The sequence below is a fragment of the Mus caroli genome, unplaced genomic scaffold (assembly GCF_978045245.1).
Source record: "Mus caroli unplaced genomic scaffold, Mus_caroli_1 scaffold_15, whole genome shotgun sequence".
NCBI lineage: Eukaryota > Metazoa > Chordata > Mammalia > Rodentia > Muridae > Mus > Mus caroli.
In genome coordinates this window covers 16,222,354-16,245,769 of record NW_028227270.1, presented here as the reverse complement: position 1 = coordinate 16,245,769, position 23,416 = coordinate 16,222,354, and the positions used below count along the sequence as shown (strand labels likewise).

At 39.9% G+C, this 23,416-nt stretch overlaps 1 protein-coding gene across 9 annotated transcripts in view; it reads right to left on the bottom strand.

Moving 5' to 3' along the window:
• Rnf180 (ring finger protein 180) overlaps positions 1–23,416 on the bottom strand; it is a 179,322-nt gene that overhangs the window by 60,973 nt on the left and 94,933 nt on the right. For all 9 annotated transcript variants that reach the window (XM_029484985.2, XM_029484984.2, XM_085830864.1 and 6 more), the window contains exon 6: positions 1,372–1,597. In XM_029484985.2, the coding sequence (XP_029340845.1) occupies positions 1,372–1,597 (226 nt within the window). The remainder of the gene's footprint in view (positions 1–1,371; positions 1,598–23,416) is intronic.

Here is a 23,416-nt window from a genome sequence, read left to right as displayed (position 1 = left end):
GATCCTAGAAGACATGGGTAAGATCTCTCTGAACACTCCACAGAGTTTAGTGAGATCCTGTGAGGTAGGGACATAACAAACAGCTGCATCGCATCAAAACAAGCTCTTGGTAGGTGATGGTAGCTCTGAAGATAAGATGCTCTCCCCTCCCCTGTTAGCTCATGGCACTCTGGCCAGGATCTGCTATGACAGCAGAACCCTTTCTTCCCACATCCATGTTCTAGTCACAAGACAGAGAATAGGAACATCCTGTAGGCTTCTGCCCTTATAGTGACAGTTTCCTCTTTCCATCTTTGATGGTTATGCTCCCATGAAAGGAGGAGTAACTGCTGGGAGACTTGGGCCCTGACCACATTTCTCTGCTGGGTAGTACTGTGTGCTCTTGGTGAGCACACAATTGGTCATGAGACGGGCACTGATTCTGCAACAGTCTCCTTGCACAGGCAGATCAGAGGGCTGTGCCTGTACTTTCACATCACTGTTTGACTAGCGAGACTGCTGCAAGCCTTTGTACAGCAGGCTGGGTTGGGGTATCCAAGCTTACTGCTTCACCCAGATGGGTGGTGGGCCCTTTGATTTATTTTATGGAATAAAACTTCTGTTTAAAGTTTTTACTAGTAAAGTATATATCTTGATCTCCACTTGACTCTGTTGGTCTGAGGATAAAGCATGGAGCTAGAAAGCCCCTTGTTCCTTGGCGACAGTGAACACTGCACTTCCCTTAGTTGTCTATGTTCGTGTGCATTAGCTTGTACCTCTCCATCAACATGGATAAGATGGCATGGCTTATCACCATCTTCACACAAGTAGGTAAACAGATCCTCATTCCTACATTACTCTCACTCACTTAAAAGAAAGAGCCACATTAGAAATGACTAGAACAGATGCCTCAGATCCACTGTCTGTGGTCATATGCATCTTTGGATAGCTATGAACATGGCCCAACACATTCATAATTAACAACATCATGTAACAGTGCCAAACATTAGGCATTCCTGGCTCAGAGATTTGGGAGTCTGGGTAACTGTCCTCAGACACGAGGGACACAGAAACAGCAGCAGAAGGCCAACAAGAGGGTTAAGAAGTGAGCAGTTTTGTTTCAGGTCACCATGGAGGTGTCTTTAGAGACATAACAGCAGCTGGCTAGGTGCTTAGCAGGATCCGAGTGCAGAGCTAGGGGTCAGCAGGAAGTCCTGCTTTCACCTGTGGTTCTGGGATAGCACTATTAGTTGGGCAAGCATTGTTTTATACACTAGAGCAGAAATCACATCATGGATGGTTTTCACTCATTGCACAATGATGCCTTTTGAGACAAAGCCGAGAGATAATCAGAAAACATTACTTAACTGTGATAATGAAAGAGAACATTACCTGTCTGGAGAAAGACTCTAGAAATAATTGTCCGGCACAGTGGGCAGGGAGTGCTTGCGGGGTTGTCTTTGGCCAGAGTTCGTAGGCAGGGCTCGCAGAAGATGTGGTGGCAGGGATAGCACATGTAGGGGTTGAAGTACACATCCAGGCACACTGCACACATGTAGCTGTCCTTCTCCTCTGGGAACTCAGTGTCCTCATCTGTATTCATCTCATTACTCACGGTCTGCAACACACAAGGGAAACATTGTCTTAGTTTAGGATGAGGCTGGATTCCCTGAGAGAGGGTGACTTTATATTTTGTTAAAATTAAAATATTTATGAGATGCCTATAGTATCTGTTTCTGTAACACGTTCCAAGTGATATAAGCGTAATCTGTTAAAGTGAGAAGAAAGAGAAAATAGAATATTTCTATATAAAACTAAGCACAAAACCATACCTAAGCATAGTAAGTATACCTGTGATTCTGACCAGTACTAGGTAAGAGTTACATCTACCAGCACTGAGATTATATCCCCCCCTCACCCCCAAGAAAATGGTGGCTGTCATCAGTTACAGAACATTGCCATGGCATCAGTCTCTCTTCCTTCTTGCACTGTACCTGGAACCCTTCTCCGTCTACCCCTTACATCTTTATGGGCCTCAATGCCAAAAACCTATCAAAGTTAAGGGAATGTCAGGAGGGAGCCTTGGCAAAGCAACGTGGGTTGATTATGGGATTAGCTTTGTGGCTAGGAAATATGAGGAACTTCTCTTCCCACATGCAATCGTTTGGGAGAGGCAGCATAAAGTGTAGAGGGAGCGTTTCTATTGTTTAACCTCAGAGTTGCCCAAGCTGTGAAGCTGTGGGGATTAGACCAGGTGATCCACTGCAAACACTTAGCTCAAATTTAAAAGATGATAACCATGGCCACCCTCCTCCTCATCTGCTCCCTCTCACCTTCTCTCACCCCAGACTCTGTGGGTCCTGGGGAAGCCTTGGGGGAGGCTTTCTCAAGCTAGGATATATTCAGGGAAAAACTATCAAAATTGACTTCTCTCCTCACCATGATGATATCAGTGAGTGAGATTTGAAAGGACTTTGGGTTTATTAAATATCTCTAGTATGCAGGGAGATATAGATGTATACAGAAAACAAAGCTTGAGACATAAATGAACAGAAATTAACTACTGAACCCTCTATTACACATTGAATGTTCATCTCTTGAAAGCGTCAACTGAACATTCCTCAGTGCAGCAGCATGAAGGGGTGGGACATAAGTGATAAGTCACAGAGCAGAACTCTCAGGAAGTGGATTAGAAACCCATGTATGGGCTGAGGAGTAAACTCATCCTTTTCATGCTTCCATTCTTCTGTCAGTGAGGATTGCATTGCTTCACCTGACACTGACCTTTCTAAGACCTAGACTGTGAGCTTTCCTGCTTGCAAGAGTATGAGACATTCCTATCCTTATAGATTTCCCAGTCTATGGTATTTGTGTTGCAGTACCAAGATCTGGTGGTTTGTGCTGCAATAACACCATGGTATAAGTTATTATTTATCTAGATATGTTTACTTTCCATGGTCATTCTCATTTCATAAAAGAACACAGCTGAGTTTGAGCTAATTTATTTTTAATTTGAATTTTCACTTTTCTTTTAGGCATGGGGACATTTGTATTTAACCTCATTATTTGTTGGTCCCGAGTAATGTGTTATACATGGTTTTCTCTGCTCTAGTTTGCCTTTTTTCCTTTCCTAGTATCATCCTTTGATGGAATGCATTCTTAATTGGACCACATTATTATATTTTATTTTTTCCATTTTGTATTTATTTAAGAACCATTGTCCTTTTCCAGGGTTTGCATTATTTTTATACTTTGTATTATTTAAGGATATTATGTATCTGAGAATGATTCTTATGTATGGTGAACCTTACAGACAAGTATCATCCTCTTGCTTAATTGATTTTGCAGTTTTTTTCCACAAAGAACTTCCATTTGTACACTACAATGAAGAGTTACCTTACCAGCAGGAGTCTGTCTTTTTTTTTTTTTTTTAATCCCAGCCCACTAGTGTATTGCCAATCCTGCCCCATAATCACAATTGACAATTTTAGAGTGAGACTCAGAATCTGAGTGTTGAAAGCCTTTAATATCTCAACAGTGCTATGGTTGTTTCTGACCATTCCCTTGACCGTGTATAGTTTAGAATTACATTGTCATGCCATGGTTTAAAAGCTATCATTTTTACTTGAGCTATATGGATAAAATTATGATGCATTAGAAATCTTTATAATAAAAAGTCTTAAACCTTAGAGGCTGGTATTTTCCCATTTAAACAAAAGCATTTAAGGTTATCTGGATGCAGTTCTGTTTTCATTTGAGCCAGTACTTGCCTTCACTCCTGCTGCTCACTCCCTCTTCTCAGCTGGCCCAGTCCTCTCAGTGAATGTGACATGCATGTTCCACAACATTCACACCCAAACAAGTATGTAAAGAAACACTGCCTCTCTAGTGCGGGCTGACTTTCTCTTCCCTCTTTCAACAGTAAAACTTCCCAAGAGACTCAGCATGTTGTAGGTGATCTCTGCTTCTTATTTCCTATCCTCTCTTCATCCCACTAACTTGCCTTCCATTTTTAATATAAGCCGGGGACTCCTTGCTCACACATTAGCAGCCCTGGGTGCAGCCATATCCAGAACACCTTCCAGACCGTTTTCCCATGATCTGTCAGCAGCATTTTTCAGATAAGACCAGGAATCCAGAACTCTCAGAGCCCTGAAGCTGGAGTTATAGGCAGTAGAAGTCGGCTGATGTGGGTACTGGGAACTTACCCATACACATTATTAAACACTGAACCACTTTCTCAGCTATGTCAAATGTTAACACTGTTTAAGTATATCTTTTAAAGATATGACTGTTTCAGAAATATTACAATTTCATGTTTTAGGTCAAATTAATTCAATAAGTAATGACCATTACTAAATGAATAATAACTGTAAGTTTTGGGTTGAGACCTTTGAAAGCTTGTCCTAGGCTAGATGGGAAGGGGCTGTAACTATCTTTTATTGTCTGCAAATGGCCTTTGGAGAGGGTAGCAAGTGCTATGTGAAATGTTTCCTACCCACTGTTTCAGAGTCGAAAGGTTTTGTTTGTTTGTTTTGTTTTGTTTTGTTTTGTTTTTCAAGACAGGGTTTCTCTGTGTAGCTCTGGCTGTCCTGGAACTCACTCTGTAGACCAGGCTGGCCTCAAACTCAGAAATCTACCTGCCTCTGCCTCCCAAGTGCTGGGATTAAAGGAGTGTGTCACCACTGCCCGGCAGAGTCAACAGTTTTTAATAATGATTTATGGATAGTTTGTATTACATTACCTATTGGCTGGTTTTACTCATTCAGTGGAAACAAGGTAATACATATTCTCTTATATATAGATTGTGTGTGTGTGTGTGTTTATCATTATTAGTTTAAATTTACTTCATTTCCCAAGATGTCTTTTGTATTGTACTTATTAGATTCTACAGATTTTCCTTCTATTAAAAAAGGAAACCCATTGGGCTGGTAGAAGTAGTTCAGCCGGTAAAAGTACCAAGCACAGAGATGAGGACTCACATGGTGGGAAGAGAGAACCAACTCCCTACATGTTGTCCTCTGATCTATAGTACACACAAAATAAATAAAAATGTAACACACACACACACTCACAAACAAACAAACAAACAAACATCTTTATTGTCATGTTAGCTTTTGGATAGTTTCCCCAGTCAGAAAAAGTTGGCTCTGGTTTTAACATCCATGCTTTTCCTTAGTGAGTCTACTTCTTACTGTGATATATTAATCAATGCAATACTTTTTTCTCTCAAATAGCTTTTAGATTTTTTGATGTTTATTGTTTACATTTATCTATTTATTTTATATGTGTATGCCATAGGCCACAGAACAACCTGGAGAAGTTGGTTCTCTCTGCCCACCATGTGAAGCCGGGTTCTAAAACTCTTGTCATAAAGAGTGCTAGTAGGCCCCTTGACCTGTTGAAACCCCACTAGCCCTCCCTCTTATATTTTCAAACTGAGCATTAAACATGTTAAAATTTGTGAGTAAATGTAATAACTCCACAGAAAGTAGATGGTGATGTTTATACACCCGCTCTTAAGGGAGTTGCTGAGTTCTGCCCAACACCCAGAACTGTAGAACTTTATGCTATAGCTTATGGAAAGGCAGCATGGATGGGGTAGATGAGGCATCCATGTATCCATTTATATGCTTCTACCTACAAAGGAATTAATTTGTCCACTCACAGACATCATGCTACCCCAAGAAAAATGAGCAAAGATAAGGAAAACCATATCTAATCAGTTTCCATAGTGTAATGTTTATAATTCTTCCAGGTCACCAACAGTGGTTGCTTTATCCTTCTAGATACAAGGATTAAACATCACTAAAACACAGCAGAGGACAATAAGTAACTGAAGAAAGAATTCTGTTGTGGGTAGCCCCCGGGAAGCAGGAGCAGTCCATTATCACCCTGGCGGTGACAAAGAGAAAGCATGTTCAGGAACAGAAGTATCGACATAACACAGTCTAAACTACTGCATATTCATATAGTGAGTAAACTGTTATTAGGTGCTAGAAAGTGACAACTCACTCTTGTCCTGGCATGCATTTGAGAGAAACTGTCACCTCCGATAAACTGGGAGTCAGACAGTGAGCAAAGCAAGCTTAGGAAGGACTCACTGATGTGACTCGGCTACTGTAGGTCTCATGTGACATGGTAAAAAGGAAAAGATAAGTTCAGGAAAAAGATGATCCCAAACATGAAAGGAGGAAGGGAACATTTAGAAATTCTATAACTGGTAATATTGAGAGCAGGCAACTGTTTCTCATACTCATTCGATAAGGTACTTTAAAATGTTTAAGAAACAAAGATCACCTGGAGTGTACAACTGTCCAACGCTTCAGTGCAGAATCCCAGGGGTAAACAGTGGCACCCGGTAAACCCTTTCTAGATTAAATGCAGCATTCCCTATGAATTCTTGGGTAAAAGTCAGTGAGAACCAAATGTGTGTCTTCATATATTAGTGTGACAAGCTTCTCGCATCTGTGATTATGTCTAAAGTAGTGGGCATATGTTGAAAGTAATTTAATATATGTCTACTGACATATGTGATAAATGAAATCAAATAGATCAAAAAGCTAAGATTAGACAGAATATTGCAAAGATTCATCCTGGCATGTGCCAAGATTATTAGAAACTTTAAGTGCCTTCTTCTACAACAACTAAATATTTCTTCATGGAGGATGTCATTTGTAACACACTGTGGTTGTTGTTCAGAATTTCTTTTAGAGATTCAAGATGCTAAACAGACAACACAAACCTCCTCTTCCACAAAATGAACCAAAGTAGCAGGTAAGTAGCTACACTCTGGAATGAGTGATTGGTGGTCCGCCAAAGATGAGCAAGAGAGGAACTGGTATGCTTTCATATTCAGAGACCTGTGCCAACAGTAGAGTGAGCAGAACAAAACACAGTATTTGTCAGCCTGGTTCTTTGGGTGAGGTAAAATGAGTCCCCTGTTTGTAGGTATATGAGTCAGAGAAAGCCCCAGGATACTGTTCATTGTGGATGCTGGCAATCTGCACTGTATGAATTCCACAATCTGTGTATGCTTGTAGCCTACTAAGGTGGATAACCTGAAATTGGCACAGTAGCTTTGCTTGAGAAAGTGTATCATACCATGCGACCCAGAAATTGCCCAGAATGCTATACAGTAGCCATCTTGTGAAATGAGCTACTTGTCTGTATTTGGGTTGCTCAGAAATACCCATCTATTCTCATTGTATACACTCTGCCCAACATCACTAACCATAACAAAATTTATGAAAGACCATAATATACTCAGGTAGACTAAAAGTAATATTGTATAATTGATACTGTAAGGCATATTATCAGAAGTAGGTCATTTACTAAGTCAGAAACTCTATAAGTAGAGATACGTTAAGTTGCTAGAAATTCAAATATCTCCTGGGAACACAGAGAATACATGAAGATTTTCAGGTATCACAATGATCTCCAAAGAACATAGAACTCTGTAGGAGCAGATGGCAAAGAAATAACATCTTGAGATACCTATAAAATATTAAAAGAAGAATTACAACTAGGCTCAGTGACATTAGTCACTACAGATGGTTCAGTGGCTTAGAATGTGTATGGTGGCACAATTTTGGCTGCTAGCACCCACAGCAGGCAGTTCATAACCTCCTGTAATTACAGCTCCAGGAGATCCAACACCCTCTTCTGGACTACAAAGGCACCTGTACTCATACATGCCCAACACATACACACACACACACACACACACACACACACACACACACACACCTAAAACTAAATCTTAAAAAAAAGGGGGGGAGAGGAGGGGATGTAAGAGCCAAGTGCAAGGAAGGGGCAATGATTAATCTGCAGATTTCAAGGACTTGGAAGTTGAATGGTTGCACTGGAGAGTTAAGACATTTCAAATAAAGTCAGCGGGAGATAATCCTCATGTGAGCCAATGAACGTAACATCGGTTGTATAAGGAACATTTTCAATTTTTTTCTTTAATGTCAAATAAATCATATCTTAAGCTCATATTTTTTGATATGAAGTATTTCATTTCTTATGAAGATCAATCAATAAATAAAAGGCCTTGTTTCTGATTACTAGACAGGTAAGAGGTCTCATTGGGAGTCTGCTAGGAAAGAAACCCTACTCAGTACCATCTCTGACAAAAGTCTATCGGTTGGCTCCAGAAAACACTGATGCTGCTCCTCCTAAGTCAGGCTGCATCACATCTCCTGCACACAGATGAGACATGTCTGCCAGTCTTGTCGTTTCTCTTCTAAAGTTTAGAGGCTTCTTCCCTTGCCTTATTCCTTACCATGTTTCTTTGCAGCAAAAAACCCATGTATATATAAACCGAGGTGGTTTTTGTTGTTGTTGTTTGCAGTTTTATTAATCCATGGACCCTCTCTCTTCTTTGGGAAGAAGCAGATAATATTTTGGTATCCCAAGGAATGGATAATACACAGTATGTAGTTAACAAAGACATGTAGCATTTTATTTTCCAAGCATATGTATCATTCTCAGCACAAGTGATGGATCTGGAGCATCTCCATCAGGCTCCTCTTATCTTGTCCCTCTGCAGTCAACACACACACGATAAATACACTGCAGTGTTATGGAAAGACACTGCACTCAACAAGCACTACACAAAGGTGCTATGGTAAGACATTGTTAGATCTCTACCTGATCCTCATAATTCTCCGAGTTCTAAGTTGAATATTGCCCAGAATTGTGTAGGCAAGGAACGCCCACATGCTATCTTCAGAACTACAGAGAAAGCAAGGCTCCAGAATTCTTTCATGCACAGGGGAGTAAGGAACAATGGAGGATGGTGCTGAGGCATCATGAGTAGACAGTAAGGGTTGCTTAGTCAGCACAAGGAAGATACTACACGGAATTGGGAGGCCGAGTACTCAACAGGCATCAGTCAGGCCAACTACTCATCTCTTCTACCAACATACTAATACCTAGAAGGCACTAGAAATGTTAGAGCATAGGCTGAGGGGGATGGAGTGTTGACCCTACATAGACTAAGATTCCTTTTTTAACCCACATAACAAGTGTGATCAGACAAGTTATTTGACCAAACGAATACATAATATGCACTATTTGTATATCTTGCATGGAAGATAATATGAAAATGATGAAAATCACAGTTCTTAATACCCAACTCTATAGAATATGCTTTGTACTAAGAATAAATTATTTTCTTTTCATTATATTATTAAACCTCTTCACAAAACTACTTTATTTTTTATAAGACTGACATAGCATTCACACTATGTCATAGAAAGACCTTAGATATTAAGCTTATTAGATAATAGCAATGATTAAGAAAACAGCATATGGAAGTTATTTTAAATATAGCTCTTTCAAAATCCTTTAAATGTATGATTCTTAAAGAAATGTAAACTTTTACAAATGTCATTGTTGTGTCATAAGAATTTATATTTCTGTCTCAGAATATGACTTTACATTTGCATAAATACATATTCCAAATTTGACGGTTTGAGAGTTCTAACATATGCTAGTTTCCATAAGAGCCATCAAAAATTACATATTTTAAGAAATAACTAGAAGAGCTTTTTATATCACTGCAAACTCCTACTTTTAATGAATATAGAGAACCAATCAATGCAGGAAGTCTCACTTCAGGGATGGTTAAGTAAAACACTAGGTGAAGGGTTCTCTCTCTCTCTCTCTCTCTCTCTCTCTCTCTCACACACACACACACACACACACACACACACACACACACACATATACACACACACACACTGTAGACATAAACCAAAGCTCTCATTTCTGTGTGTAAACAAGTGACAGTGTTTGGTGTAACAAATGTGGATCAAAGGCCTCCTTGGCTTTGATAAAGAGGCTCCAGAATGTCATCTGCACTTTAGTGTCCATTATTGGGGCTGTGGGCTAAATTAGTCCCTCTAATTTGGAAGCCTTGAACTGAAAAAAGAAAAAAAGGAACTTTAAAATGAGTCCTTCATTATTCCTGTATAGTCCTGAAATATCACTCCTAATCCATATTCTGCTTGGTAATGCTTGCTCAATGTTGAATGAATAACACACACATATAATATTTAATGATCACATACATTATTCATGATTTTATATATACATATAATGACTAGTGTGAATACTAACTTTTAAAATGTTCTTATTTCATTCTTTTTAAAACAAAAACAAAAACATGGATTCTCTACAGGTGTCTGGATGTCCAGGAATTTACTATGTAGACAAGCCTGTCCTCAAACTCACAGAGATGCACCTGTTTTTGCCTCCTGAGTACTGGGATTAAAGATGACATCATCACACAAGCTGACTTTCCTTTTAGGCACTATATTGAGAAAAGTAGGAGCAGTGTTTAAGCCTGGGGTGCACATGTGTAAGGGCATATACATGTGTGTATGCGCATGAGTGTGGAGGCCTGAGGTGAGCCTTTAGTGCTGTTCTTCAGGTCCTGTACATGTTAGTTTTTGAGACACAGGCTCTCCTGGTGACCCAGGACTCACTAATTCAGGTAGATATCCTGGCCAGCAAGCCAGAGATCCACCTGCATCCTCCTCACTGCTAGGATTACCAGGGTGCCCTACTGCATCTGCCATACAATGCCAATGCTAGGGACTGAACTCAGGTTCTCATACTTGCATGGCAGCCTCTACTAACTGCTGTCTTTGCGGTTTTCCTTCATGACCTTTATATAAAATTATGTAATAATCAGGGTTCACACCAAAGATAAGTTTTGTTGTAATTTGAAGTTACTGATTTGCCTACTTATTCTTGATTCCAACAAGAAGAGATGACCAATAATCATATGAAATTTAACTAAGGACATGAAATGCCCATGAGATGTCTGATCTCCTGCATTTACATATTTATTTGTGCATGCAGTCACTTATTTGGTGTATTATGTGCGTGATGTGGGGACATGTGTCACACACAGTACAGAGTTGGTTCTCCTTCCACCATGTGGGTCCTGGGGATAAATTTAGGTTGTTAGCCTTGGTGCTAGCCCATATCTGATTCTTGAAAATTAAGTATTTTATAGTTTACTCCTATCTTTGTCTCTTAACTCCAGTATGAATGAAAATAGTATAATTGTCTTTTTTAATTTTTAGATTTATTTTTATTTATTATATTTAAGTACACTGTAGCTGTCTTCAGACACACCAGAAGAGGGCATCAGATCTCATTACAGATGGTTGTGAGCCACCATGTGGTTGCTGAGATTTGCACTTAGGACCTCTGGAAGAATAGTCCACTGAGCCATATCTCCAGCCATGAACTTTTAAAAATACTGAATATCACCAGGCATGGTAGTATAATTGTCTTAAAAGAAGTTTATAAGTTGCTTGTTTTTCCTTTTTAAAAAATGTTTTGAGACAGAGGTTGGCTACATAGCTCAAGCTGGTCTTGACTTGCAATATGCCCAAGATATAGTCTCACACACATAGTAATCCCTCCGCCTAAGCTTCCTGGAGGTTGCAATGCAAACATGTAGATATAGCTTAATATCATCTTTATATACATCAAAATTAAAAATAAGTAAATATAGCCAGGCGTGATGGTGGCGCACACCTTTAATCCCAGCACTTGGGAGGCTGAGGCAGGTGGATTTCTGAGTTCAAGGCCAGTCTGGTCTACAGAGTGAGTTCCAGGAGACCCAGGGCTACACAGAGAAACCCTGTCTCAAAACAAACAAACAAACAAACAAACAAACAAAAACTCACCCCCCCCAAAACAAAACAAAACAAAAAAACCTAAATATAAACTTACTATAATATATTTAGAATTATATGCTTTCCTCAGAAAATAAAAATATAATTTGGAGAAGAAGAAAAAGAAAACCACCAAAACATTAATGGTAAGAAATAGAAATAAATGCTTTAAATATTTAGAAGTATATTGCTTCAGGAAGGCAAAACTGAGTTTCTTGTTTTTTCACTTGATGGACTGATCTTAGGCAAATTACTTAACATCTGAGTCCATTTACCCATCAGCACAATTAGAATAATGCCAACCTTCCTGATTTAAGAGTTACAAGAACAACCTCTTTAGCTAAGGTCTTAGGTACACAGAGCCCATGTCACTTAGAAGAATACTTTGCAGTTATTCACTGTGGGGATAGGAGCACAGCACTACTCATCTGAGCTCCGACAACGACCAACCATGCTTTTTCATGTGGACTCTGACATTGCTGAAGCTCTGTGTTTAACTTCATCCCATAGGGACAGGTCAGCAGCAGCAGCAGCAGCAGCAGCAGCAGTCCTATCTGAAAGCTTTATGAATGCAGATATGGAAATCTCAATGGTTTACTCATTTGTTCTAAGGAGATTCACAACTCCTTGTGTCTTGCTGTGAAATATATAAATCCTTCCATATCCTAATAAGAAAGAGTGAACAGTTTTTTGTTTTGTGGTGCACTGAGAAGTGAGGAGAGAGGGTGTGACTCTTAGCAATAACTATGTACAGACTTTATCTTACCCATGGATTTTAGCCAGGCAATAAATGCCTAAAGTGCTTCCTGTAGCAATGCCTGCAATAAATGAAAATGGTGGCTGCCTCTGTGTTCCATATTCAATTTTTATCTAGTAGGTCATTACTTCATATATATATGCCAGTACCTGGGATATTTCACAGGAAAGCCAGCCTAATTCAAAAAATAAATGTTGAGGTTTGATAATAAGGTCAGGAATGGTCTAGGGGCTAATCACAGGCTCTAAAGCAAGGGTTCTCAACCTGTGGGCTGTGACCCCTTTGGAAATTGAATAGATCATGTATCCTGCATATCAGATACTTAAAATTCATAACAGTAACAAAAATTACAGTTATGAAATGGCAAAAATATAATTTTATGGTTGGGGGGTCACTACAACATGAGGACCTGTATTGAAGGGTTGGTTATAACATTAGAAAGGTTGAGAACTGCTGTCCCAAAGGCTCGTGTAATCCAGTCTGCACTGCACAGATTAGCGCAGTAGGGCTAATTTGAATCACTATTCATCTCAGACAAACACCCTGGGACCTCAGTGAGGGATCCTGAAAATTACTTATGCTTTCATTACAGATGAGACAGACCTTTTCTAGGTTTTTACCTGAACATACAGGAACACTTAAAAAGACACTGCAGTGCTTTACAAGTCATGAAGAGACATGGAATAGGTACATCAAATTTGCCACATGTGGGTTGCAGCTGGCATGACAACCCATCACAGGAAATTTTAGGGAGAATAAAAGCATCACATATTTCCACTTTAAAATTATGACAGAAAAAAAATGTGATCAGTTTAAGTGGGGAATACATAAATTAAGACAGCATAAAAATAGTATAGACATGTCAAAAATAAAAAAAAAATTTAAAAAACGAGTAGAGAAAGATACAGCAAATCTGCTGTTACAAGGGATTTCTGCAACCGTTCATCAAGGGAAGTTACAGGGCATCAAGAAGGCAAGCAGAACACAGGACAAGAAAGATACGGACGAGCCTGGACAGGAAGTGCTGCAGACAGGTGTATCGCGTGGCAGAGCTGTTACAGCAGGGCCTGAGAGGTAACGTGAATGTGAGCTGACAGTTCCCTCAGAAGAGAACCGTGATGCTGTGCTATGTACGGATCAGTTAATGAAGGGTTGCTTGATGAGAGAAACATTGGAGGAAGGAGGTTTAACGAAGAGCTGGCAGCTCTGTAAGTGTCTGACAGAAGCTGAGAGGAATGACAAGCAGTCCACCTTCTCAAAGACTCTTTTTCTGTGGTCCAAAAATGAGATGACAGGAGCTGGACTGAGTTTTTGGCAGCAGAATTTGCAGAAAAATGAGCAACAGCTATAGTAAATTTTGCTATGGATAGGGACACATTTGTTCTTTCTGTAATTCAAACAGCTTTCCCTCTCCCTCTCCTCCCTTCTCTCTCTCTCTCTCTCTCTCTCTCTCTCTCTCTCTCTCTGTGTGTGTGTGTGTGTGTGTGTGTGTGTGTGTGTGTGTTACACACTCATGTGTGTAGGCATGAGAGCCCATGGATGACCATGAAGAGGCCAGGAACACTGTATCTTCCTCTACTATTTCCTGCATAGGTTTTTGCAACTTGGTACCACAGTGAAGCTGGAATGCACCTTCTTAGGTCAATGACTGGTTAGCAAGCTCTAGGGTTGTACCTGTCTCAGCCTCCCCTGTGTTCCGTGTTGGGGTTCTTGGCATGTGGAGCAGTTCTGGCTTTTGCATAAGTGCTGTGATTTGAACATGGGTCCTCTTGTTTCCACAGGAAGTATTCTTACTCAATGAGCTATGTTTCTAGTCCTCAATCAGCCATTATCTAAAGGGTAAACTTCTAAATCTTTGGTATTTTTTTAACATGTACAAGAGGTACTATAATTTTAGAATTTAAAGATTCACTTAGATGGCTGGATCAAAAATGTCAATTCAGAAATGTCAGTGGAGGATATACAAAGAGGCTCATGTTCTCCTACACAAATTCTCTGTAAGATGTTTAGAAACCTTCTTAATTTTATTTTATGTGTAATACATTTTTTACCCTCCATATTCCATTCCCTGCCCCTCCCCATCCACCCTCTAACTGCTGCATATCCCACACCTCCTCCCCACCCCACCCATCTCCATGTGGATGCCCCCACCCCCACCCCACCTGACCTCTAAACTCCCTGGGGCCTCCAGTCTCTTGAGGGTTAGGTGCATCATGTCTGAATGCACACAGACCCGGAAGTCCATGGCTGTGGGAATTTTCCAGTTGGTAGAGATATCAACCATAGACCACAGATGGGCCTAGGGAGAAGACAGAGAGCAGTAAAGGGAAGACAGGAAGCACCCGTCTCTCACATTGAAGTGTTGGGGACTCTGGCTAAGATTCTTAACTCACAGTATACATTACTTGATGCTAAAATAAATTTTCTACATGAGAGCTATAACATAAATCAAAATCCTCTAAGGACTCCATACATCAATGTCATTGTGTTTCTGAAAATTAGTGTTGCCTATTGTAGTGGTTTGAATAGGTTTGGCCTCCATAGACTCCTGTGTTTGAATATGCTTGGCCCAGGGAGTGGTGCTATTAGGAGATAGATGTGGCCTTGTTGGAGGGGGTGTGTTCTGTGGGAACGGGCTTTGAGGTTTCATAAATATGCTTGAGTTTGGCCAGAGGAAGTCTTCTGGTTGTTTTCAGAATAGGATATAGAACCCTTAGCTCCTTCTTCAGCCCCATGTTTCCTGCCTTGACAGTAATGGACTGAACCTCTGAACGTGTTAGCCAGCCCCAATTAAATGTTGTTCTTTATAAGGGTAGCCTTGGGCATTGTGTCTGTTAACAGCAATACAAAACACAACTAAGACACCTACGTAGGTTGCTTAAACAATACAATGGAATTTTAACTGAGTTATTTTTATTACTTCTATTGTTTTAAGACATGATCGATCTCCCATTATGGCTTAGGCTTGCCTTAACCTCACTATGTAGTCCAGGCTGGCCTTGAACTTGTGACAATCTTCCTGCTCAGCTTTTCAAATGCTTCAATTAGATAGACATTAATTAATTTAAGTTTTTTTCATGATTAAAAAGTCTATTTCCAGTAAACTATAGATTTAAAATTCATATTAAATTTTAAGGCCAGGCATGGTGGCGCGTGCCTTTAATCCCAGCACTCGGGAGGTAGAGGCAGGCAGATTTCTGAGTTTGAGCCCAGCCTGGTCTACAGAGTGAGTTCCAGGATAGCCATGGATACACAGAGAAACCCTGTCTCGAAAAACCAAAAAAAAAATAAAAAAAATAAAAAAATAAAAAAATTAAGGGATACCGTGCCAGGGAAGAGATACATTTCTGCAAATCCTATAGCAGGTTCAAATGGAGGAGGATAGACGCTAGTTTTTGGATAGTCATTTCTGGAGTGTGTGAAGGGCAATGCAAAATGAGTGGGTGCTCTACATTACCCAACACAGAGCCAGGGCATTGGTACCACTGGCTGTCTTGTGGTTTTGTCAATCTAATTCCACTCTGACTATTTTTATTTACTTTTGAATGTGATTTAAAAGGAAGAAGGCAGGAAATGTAAAGAATAGGTGATTTAACAATTTCTCTAAGCTCCCTAGGTATTTGATTAAAACAATGTGTCCTTTTAGTAACTTATATCCTGTAAGTAATATGACGGAGATCACTACTCAGATGTAGTACTTACTAAAGGCAACACCAATGTGAGAAAAGCATTCAGTGTATATAATAATGACACTTCATAAGAAGTTACTGAGAACAAAGATGATACTGGCTGAGATCAATAACAGCATAGCTTTGTCTTCTGGTCAGTAAGTCGTATAGATTATTTTAACTAAGTAGTGTAATCTTCAGTAGGATAAAAACACCAAAATTACAGTGGAAATCACTTAGGCAAATCTAATACCAGTAAGTCATTTAGATCACACTAGCCTATGTTAAAGAGGACGATCACAGCTCATTATCTATTATATACCATTTTGACAACACAGGTGGGGCAATGCTTTCTGACTTTTAAAGTCATAAGCAGTTGGGTTGTGCTTGTATAGAGCAATGAGCACGCCATCTTAGGAATACCATGAAACAAATTTGTGTTGTCCTCTAAAAAGTTGAGAGTCTAACGTAGGGTCTATCTCCAGGGACCACACTGCACATGATAGCCTATGTGCACACGATACCCAACAACCCGACTTATTTCCATGATATTTCTTTCACTGTCAATAGGACTTATAGGGCCAAGATCCCTGGGTTCAAATTTTTTTCCATCATCATTAGGTGAGTGACCCTAGATAAATGACTCCATTGCTTATGCCCCCTTATCAATAACATAGGAAAGAATAAATATATCTTCCTCATTGTATTTGTATCACATTACCACATGTGAGAATGACTGTCGTGAGACATGTTGCTTGAAGCTTGCCTTTACAGATCACCTTGTACCCAACCTCTTTCTCACCAAGTCTACAATGTCATTTGAGATCATTTATAAATATGTACTCATTTTGCTTATATATTGTGTATTTGACCTGTTTGTAATTGAAAGGCAATGTAATCAATCTTACTATGCTTTGCAGTCACCAATGTATCATGCTCCCTATTTCCCCTATATGACCCATTCATGTCCTTGACTCAGAACAATGTGTGCATGCACAAGATGTGGGAAAATCATTTTCTGGATGCAGAGAGCCATTGAAAGCAATGCTCCCGGACAAAAGCTGTCGATAGCAATGTGTGGGCATAGAATGATAATATCTGATTGGGGTTTTGTGTGCTATTCTGAGTCAACAGGGCCAAAAAACCCAATTTCCTTCCTTTTGAGACTCTTGTAAAAGACTAAGACAAAAATTCCCCATTTTTCAATATCATATTTGCTGTGCTGGTCAGCAGATAGAGATGACTTTTTTTTTGTCCAGCAGAGATCAGGGTTCTTCAGAACAAATAACGTCTACTCTTAGGTAAACAATATTAGACATCAATTTCTGTTATTTTATTTTATGTGACTTCATCACTAACATTTACTAAGGTATTTCTAAAAAGTATATTTTCATGATAAAAGAGCAGGAACATATTTTTAAAGATCTATTTTTAATTTTACTTGCATGAAAACTTACATGTCTGTATGTATATATGCCACATGTGTTCAAGTGCCCAAGTGGGCAAGAAGGTGCTAGATCCTCTGGAACTAGAATTACAGGCAGTTCTGAGTTGCTCAATGTGGATGTTAAAAACAAAACTTGGTCTTTTGGAACCAACGCCAACAGCATCCCGTCAAGGTGCACCTGCAGCCTTCTCTGACTCCACTGCTTCCCTGTCCCTCTGCCTGCCTCTGAGCATCTGCTAAATATCCTGAGAGAGGTAACTCAATCACAAAAGAGCACACATGGTATGCACTCACTGATAAGTGGATATTAGGCAAAAAGTGTGGTACACCCACGATACAACTCACAGACCATATAAAGCTCAAGAGGAAGGAAGACCAGAGAGTGGATGCTCCAGTCCTATGTAGAAGGGGAACAATATAATCAAGGGAAGTAAAGGGTGGGAGGGACTTGGGAGGAAGGTAGGAGGGGGAGGGGTGAGGCCTCAGCTATAAAAACTCTGAATAAACTGCCTTTGTCCTCATTTGGATGGTCTTCATCTCTGAATAGTAATCACCTATAAGAGGCTCAATAAACAGAAAGGACAGAGAAGCCAATAAATTCATTATGTCTGAGTGAGGCCCTTTTTCTTCCCCAGAAAAGAAAATGCTCTAAATGACACATAAATTACGTATAATATTCTGAAACGTAATGAGTAAAACATACTGGTATCCGGGATTTGTAAGATGACACAATAAGCAAGGGAGAGTTTATTCTACCTAAGTCACCTGTGGGCAGAAGCATAGTGATGAGTGATCTGGGAAATGATTTGTGATCTGTCACAACCAGAGATAAAGCTGCTATTCCTGCATATGTTTAAACAGGTCTGTAAGAAATCCATGGGATACCGTTTCTATATGGTTTTTCCTACTTGGTCACTGACACAGTCTGCATTTAGTATACACTCCAGAAGAGCAGGGCAATTGAGATCAGCTCATCCCATAATGCACTGTGGAGAGGGGAGACTGAGCCAGGAAACAGAGAAGAGTAGAAGTGGGTGGTGCTCACTCTTTGGAATGAACACAGGTCTCATACTATTTTTTTTAATTTTTTAATTGGATATTTTGTTTGTTTACATTTCAAATGTTATCCCCTTTCCAGGTTTTCCCTCTGCAAACCCCTTTTCCCATCCCCCCTTACCCTGCTTCTATGAGGGTGCTCCCCTACCCACCCACTTACTCCTGTCTCACTGCCCTAGCATTCTTCTACACTGGGGCATCAAAGCCTTCACAGGACCAAAAACCTCCTCTCCCACTGATGCTAGATAAGGCCCCTTCAGCTTCTTTAGTCCCTCCACTAATTTCTCCATTGAGGTTCCTGTGCTCAGTCCGATGGTTGGCTGTGAGTATCCACATCCATATTGGTCAGAATCTGGCAGAGTCTCTCAGGAGACAGCTGTATCAGGCTCCTGTCAGCAAGCACTTCTTGGCATCAGCAATAGTGTCTGGGTTTGTTGTCTGCATGTGGGATGGATCCCCAGGTGGGGCAGTCTTTGAATGGACTTTCCTTCAGTCTTTGTTCCACTCTTTGTCCCTGTATTTCTTTCAGACAGGAGCTTCTGGGTTAAAGCTTTAGAGATGAGTGGGTGGCTCCATTCCTCCACAGGGGGTCCATGCCTAACCTCTGGATATAGTATCTCCCTCCTCTTTGTAGGGTATTCCAGTTAATGTCATCTCCATGGGGTCCTGGGGGGCTCCTGCTTCCCTGGCATCTGGGACTTTCTGGTTGCTACCCCCAGTTCCCCATCTCCCATTGCTACACACCTCTGTTCAATTTCATGACCTCTCTGTACATCTTCTCCATCTCCTCCCATACCTGATTCTGCACCTCTTCCCCCCCCCCCCTCCTAACTTCCTTCCAAGTCCCTCCTACCCTCTATTTCCCTTGATTATTTTATTCCCCCTTCTAAGTAGAACTGGAGCAACCACTCTATGGTCTTCCTCCCTCTTGAGCTTCATGTGTGTGGGGAGCAGGTGTGGCAGCAGTCCCAAGAAGGCGCCAGGGACTGCAGCTAAGTCTTATGACTTGCACCTGACTTCCTCATATAAACCACAAACATCATGAGAGCTGTGCAGGTGTACCAGGTTACTGGCAAAGCCATTTTGGTGGAGATATGCCCCTGCTGCCCTGATTAGCTGAAGCTGCGTACCTGGTGAGGTGATGTGGCCTGCTGTGAGTGGATGGGAACTGATAATATATAAGAGTGAGAGGCCCAGGGCTCGGGGTCTTTCGCCTACACAGTCAATGCGCGGCCCAATAAACGTGTGCAGAAGGATCCTATTGTGGTGTCTTTCTTGCTGGCGAGTCAGGCGTCCCACACATGTGCTCTGTGAGTTGTACTGTGGGTATTCCATGCTCTCTGTTTAATATCCACTTATCAGTGAGTACATACCATGTGTATTCTTTTGTGACTGAATTACCTCACTCAGGATGATATTTTCTTGATCCATCCATTTGCCTGCAAATTTTGTGAAGTCACTGTTTTTAATAGCTGAGTAGTACTCCATTGTGTAAATGTACCACATTTTCTGTATCCATTCCTCTGTTGAGGGACATATGGGTTGTTTCTTGCTCCTGGCTATTATATATATGGCTGTTATAAACATAGTGGAGCATGTGTCCTTATTACATGTTGGAACATTTTCTGGGTATATGTTCTAGAGCTTTCAGGTGTGCTGTTAAGCTGCTAATGTAAGCTCTCTTAAGTTTCTTTTTGGAGGCACTCAGAGCTATGAATTTTCCTCTTACCACTGGTTTCATTGTGTCTCATAAGTTTTCGTATGTTGTGCCTTCATTTTCATTAAATTCTGAAAAGTCTTTAATTTCTTTCTTTTATTTCTCCTTGACAAAATTATCATTGAGTAGAGTGTTGTTCAGCTTCCATGTGTATGTGGGCTTTCTGTTGTTTTTGTTGTTATTGAAGACCAGCCTTAGTCCTTAGTCCCTGGTGATCTGATAGGATGCATGAGATTATGCATCAATCTTCTTGTATCTGTTGAGGCCTGCTTTGTGACCGATTATATGATTTATTTTGGAGAAGGTGCCATGAGATACTGAGAAGGAAGCATATTATTTTGTTTTAGGATGAAATGTTCTATAGATACCTGTTAAATCCATTTGGTCCATAACTTCTGTTAGTTTCACTGTGTCTCTGCTTAGTTTCTGTTTCCAAGATCTGTCCATTGATGAGAGTGGGATGTTAAAGTCTCCCACTATTATTGTGTGAGATGCAATGTGTGTTTAAGTTTTAGTAAAGTGGGCTGGCGAGATGGCTCAGTGGGTAAGAGCACCCAACTGCTCTTCCCAAGGTCCGAAGTTCAAATCCCAGCAACCACATGGTGGCTCACAACCACCCAAAATGAGATCTGATGCCCTCTTCTGGTGTGTCTGAAGACAGCTACAGTGTACTTACATTAAATAAAAAAAAGTTTTAGTAAAGTTTCTTTAATGAAGGTGAGTGCCCTTGCATTTGGAGCATAGATGTTCAGAACTAAGAGTTCATCTTGGTAGATTTCTCTAGGATGATGATATACCTAGCCATTATTTTACTTTTTAGGATTGTTTGGGTTATTGCAGATCTTTTCTGCTACCATATCAAATTTAAGATTAGCTTTTTAATCTCTGTGAAGAATTTCATTGGAATTTTGCTTGGATTGCATTAAAATCTGCAAATCCCAGAAGGTGGGAAGGCCATTTTCACTATATTAATCCTACCAATCCATGTGCATGGAAGGTCTTTCCATCTTTTTGACCCCATTTTCAATTTTACTTTTCAGTGTCATAAAGTTTTTAATCATATAAGTCTTTCAGTTTCTTGGTAAGACTTAGTTCATATATTGATGCTATTATCAATGGAGTATAATTTAGGACTCAGATATATATCTATCCATCTATGTTCACCTAACTTTTGACAAAGAAAGAGTACAGCAATAAACAATGGGGTAAAGCAACATGTTCAACTGGTTGTTCGGGCCAAACAGGATTCCATGTAGAAGAATGAAACTATATTCTTAGTTATTACCATGCACAAAACTCAACTCCATAGGGATTAAATACGGCAACATAAGATCTGATAGAGTGGAAAGTGAATATTCTTGAACTCATTGATACAGTGAAGGGCTTTTTCAAACAGTGTCCTGAGAGCACAGGCATCAAGACCAACAATTAATAAATGGGACCTCATGAAACTAAAAAGATTCTGTATCGAAAAGGACACCATCATCTGAGTGTAGAGACAGCCTACAAAACTGGCAAAAACGTCATCAGCTACACATCTGACAGAGGTTACTTTCTAGAATAGTCAAACAACTAAAAAATAATAATAAAAAAAGACTCTAGGCATGGAACTGAACAGAGAAAAAAGTAGACTCAAAAGAAAATGACAAATGTTGAGAACCTTTATAGAAAATGTTCAACATCATCAGCTACCTCAAAACAACTTTCAAAATTCATTTTACTCCAATCAGAATAGCCCCCCCAAAAAACCCAAAAAACAAAGAACAAAAACAAAAAATCCAAAAGAAACTAATGACCACAGAAGGGTGGTGTGAGTGTGAATAAAGGAACACGAATTCATTACTGGTAGGAGTGCAAATTAGTGAACCCATTATCCGTGTGCAGGTTCTTCAAAATTGAGGAATAGATCTGCCATGTAATTCAGCTGTATCACTCTTGGGCATATACCCAAAGGACTCTGTATTCTACTTTAGAAATATCAGATCATTCATATTTACTGATATTCTACTCACAATAGCTAGGAAGTAGAAACAGCCTACATATCAATCAAATGAAGAATAGATAATGAAAATGTGGTACATTTACACAATGGAATAATACTCAGCTGTTTTGAAAAATGAAATTATGAGATTCACAAGAAAATGGGTAGACCTGAAACTAATCATTCCGAGTAAGGAAATACAGACCCAGAAAGACAAATGCCACATGTTGTTTCTCATATGTGGATATCAACTATGAATATTCAGATAAGTAAATTTCACTTCAAATACAGACAGAGGACAGAAAATGACTGAGGAGCAATGAGAAGGGGAATTCAATTAAGGGGAACAGAATGGAGTGCCATAAAGGGTTACAGCAGAATAAAGGAACAGGAAAGGCTAAATTGAAGTAGAGGAAGGGAAGGTATGGAGGGGAAGGTTAATAACACTAACTGATCTTTTAGAAAAAAAATCATATGGAATCCTACTAATGTGAAAACTTACACACACACACACACAGAGCTCCCCTGCCTGGAATGGGTTATTTCTTTTGGAGTTTCTGGCTACTGAGGTCCCATAGGCCCCCAAATATTACAGGCTATTTTTGCCAATATTCTTTGTTACCCTCCAAAATATGACAGTAAGACCGTATTGCTGAAAACACCACATACTTGAGTTATAGAACACTGTGATATCAGGCTGGTCCTGACCTAAAAGCTCCTTCCCTCCTGGTGAGTTTTCATAATGCCAGAATGTACTATGTATGCTTCCAGAGGAGAAAAGCAATAATGAAAGTTTCCCAGGAGTGAGCTTTGTAAGCTCAGCACACTGTCCTGACAAACCATGCTCACAGGCAATAATGAAAGAGTGTAACAGTGGCATAAGCATTACAGAAACAACAACCCTCTTTCTGACTGCATTTTAGTCCTGCCCCACAAGATCAAATCCACACCTAACAAACTGTCAGTCCAAGAGCCTATGGCTAGACGGGTCACAGGCCCTAGAGGACATGTTACTATTATTCTGCAAAAAGAATATAATGTTAAACTGATTCCTAATGAATTATCATTATACCCACAGATATGGGTATGCATACATTTTTTCAACCTCC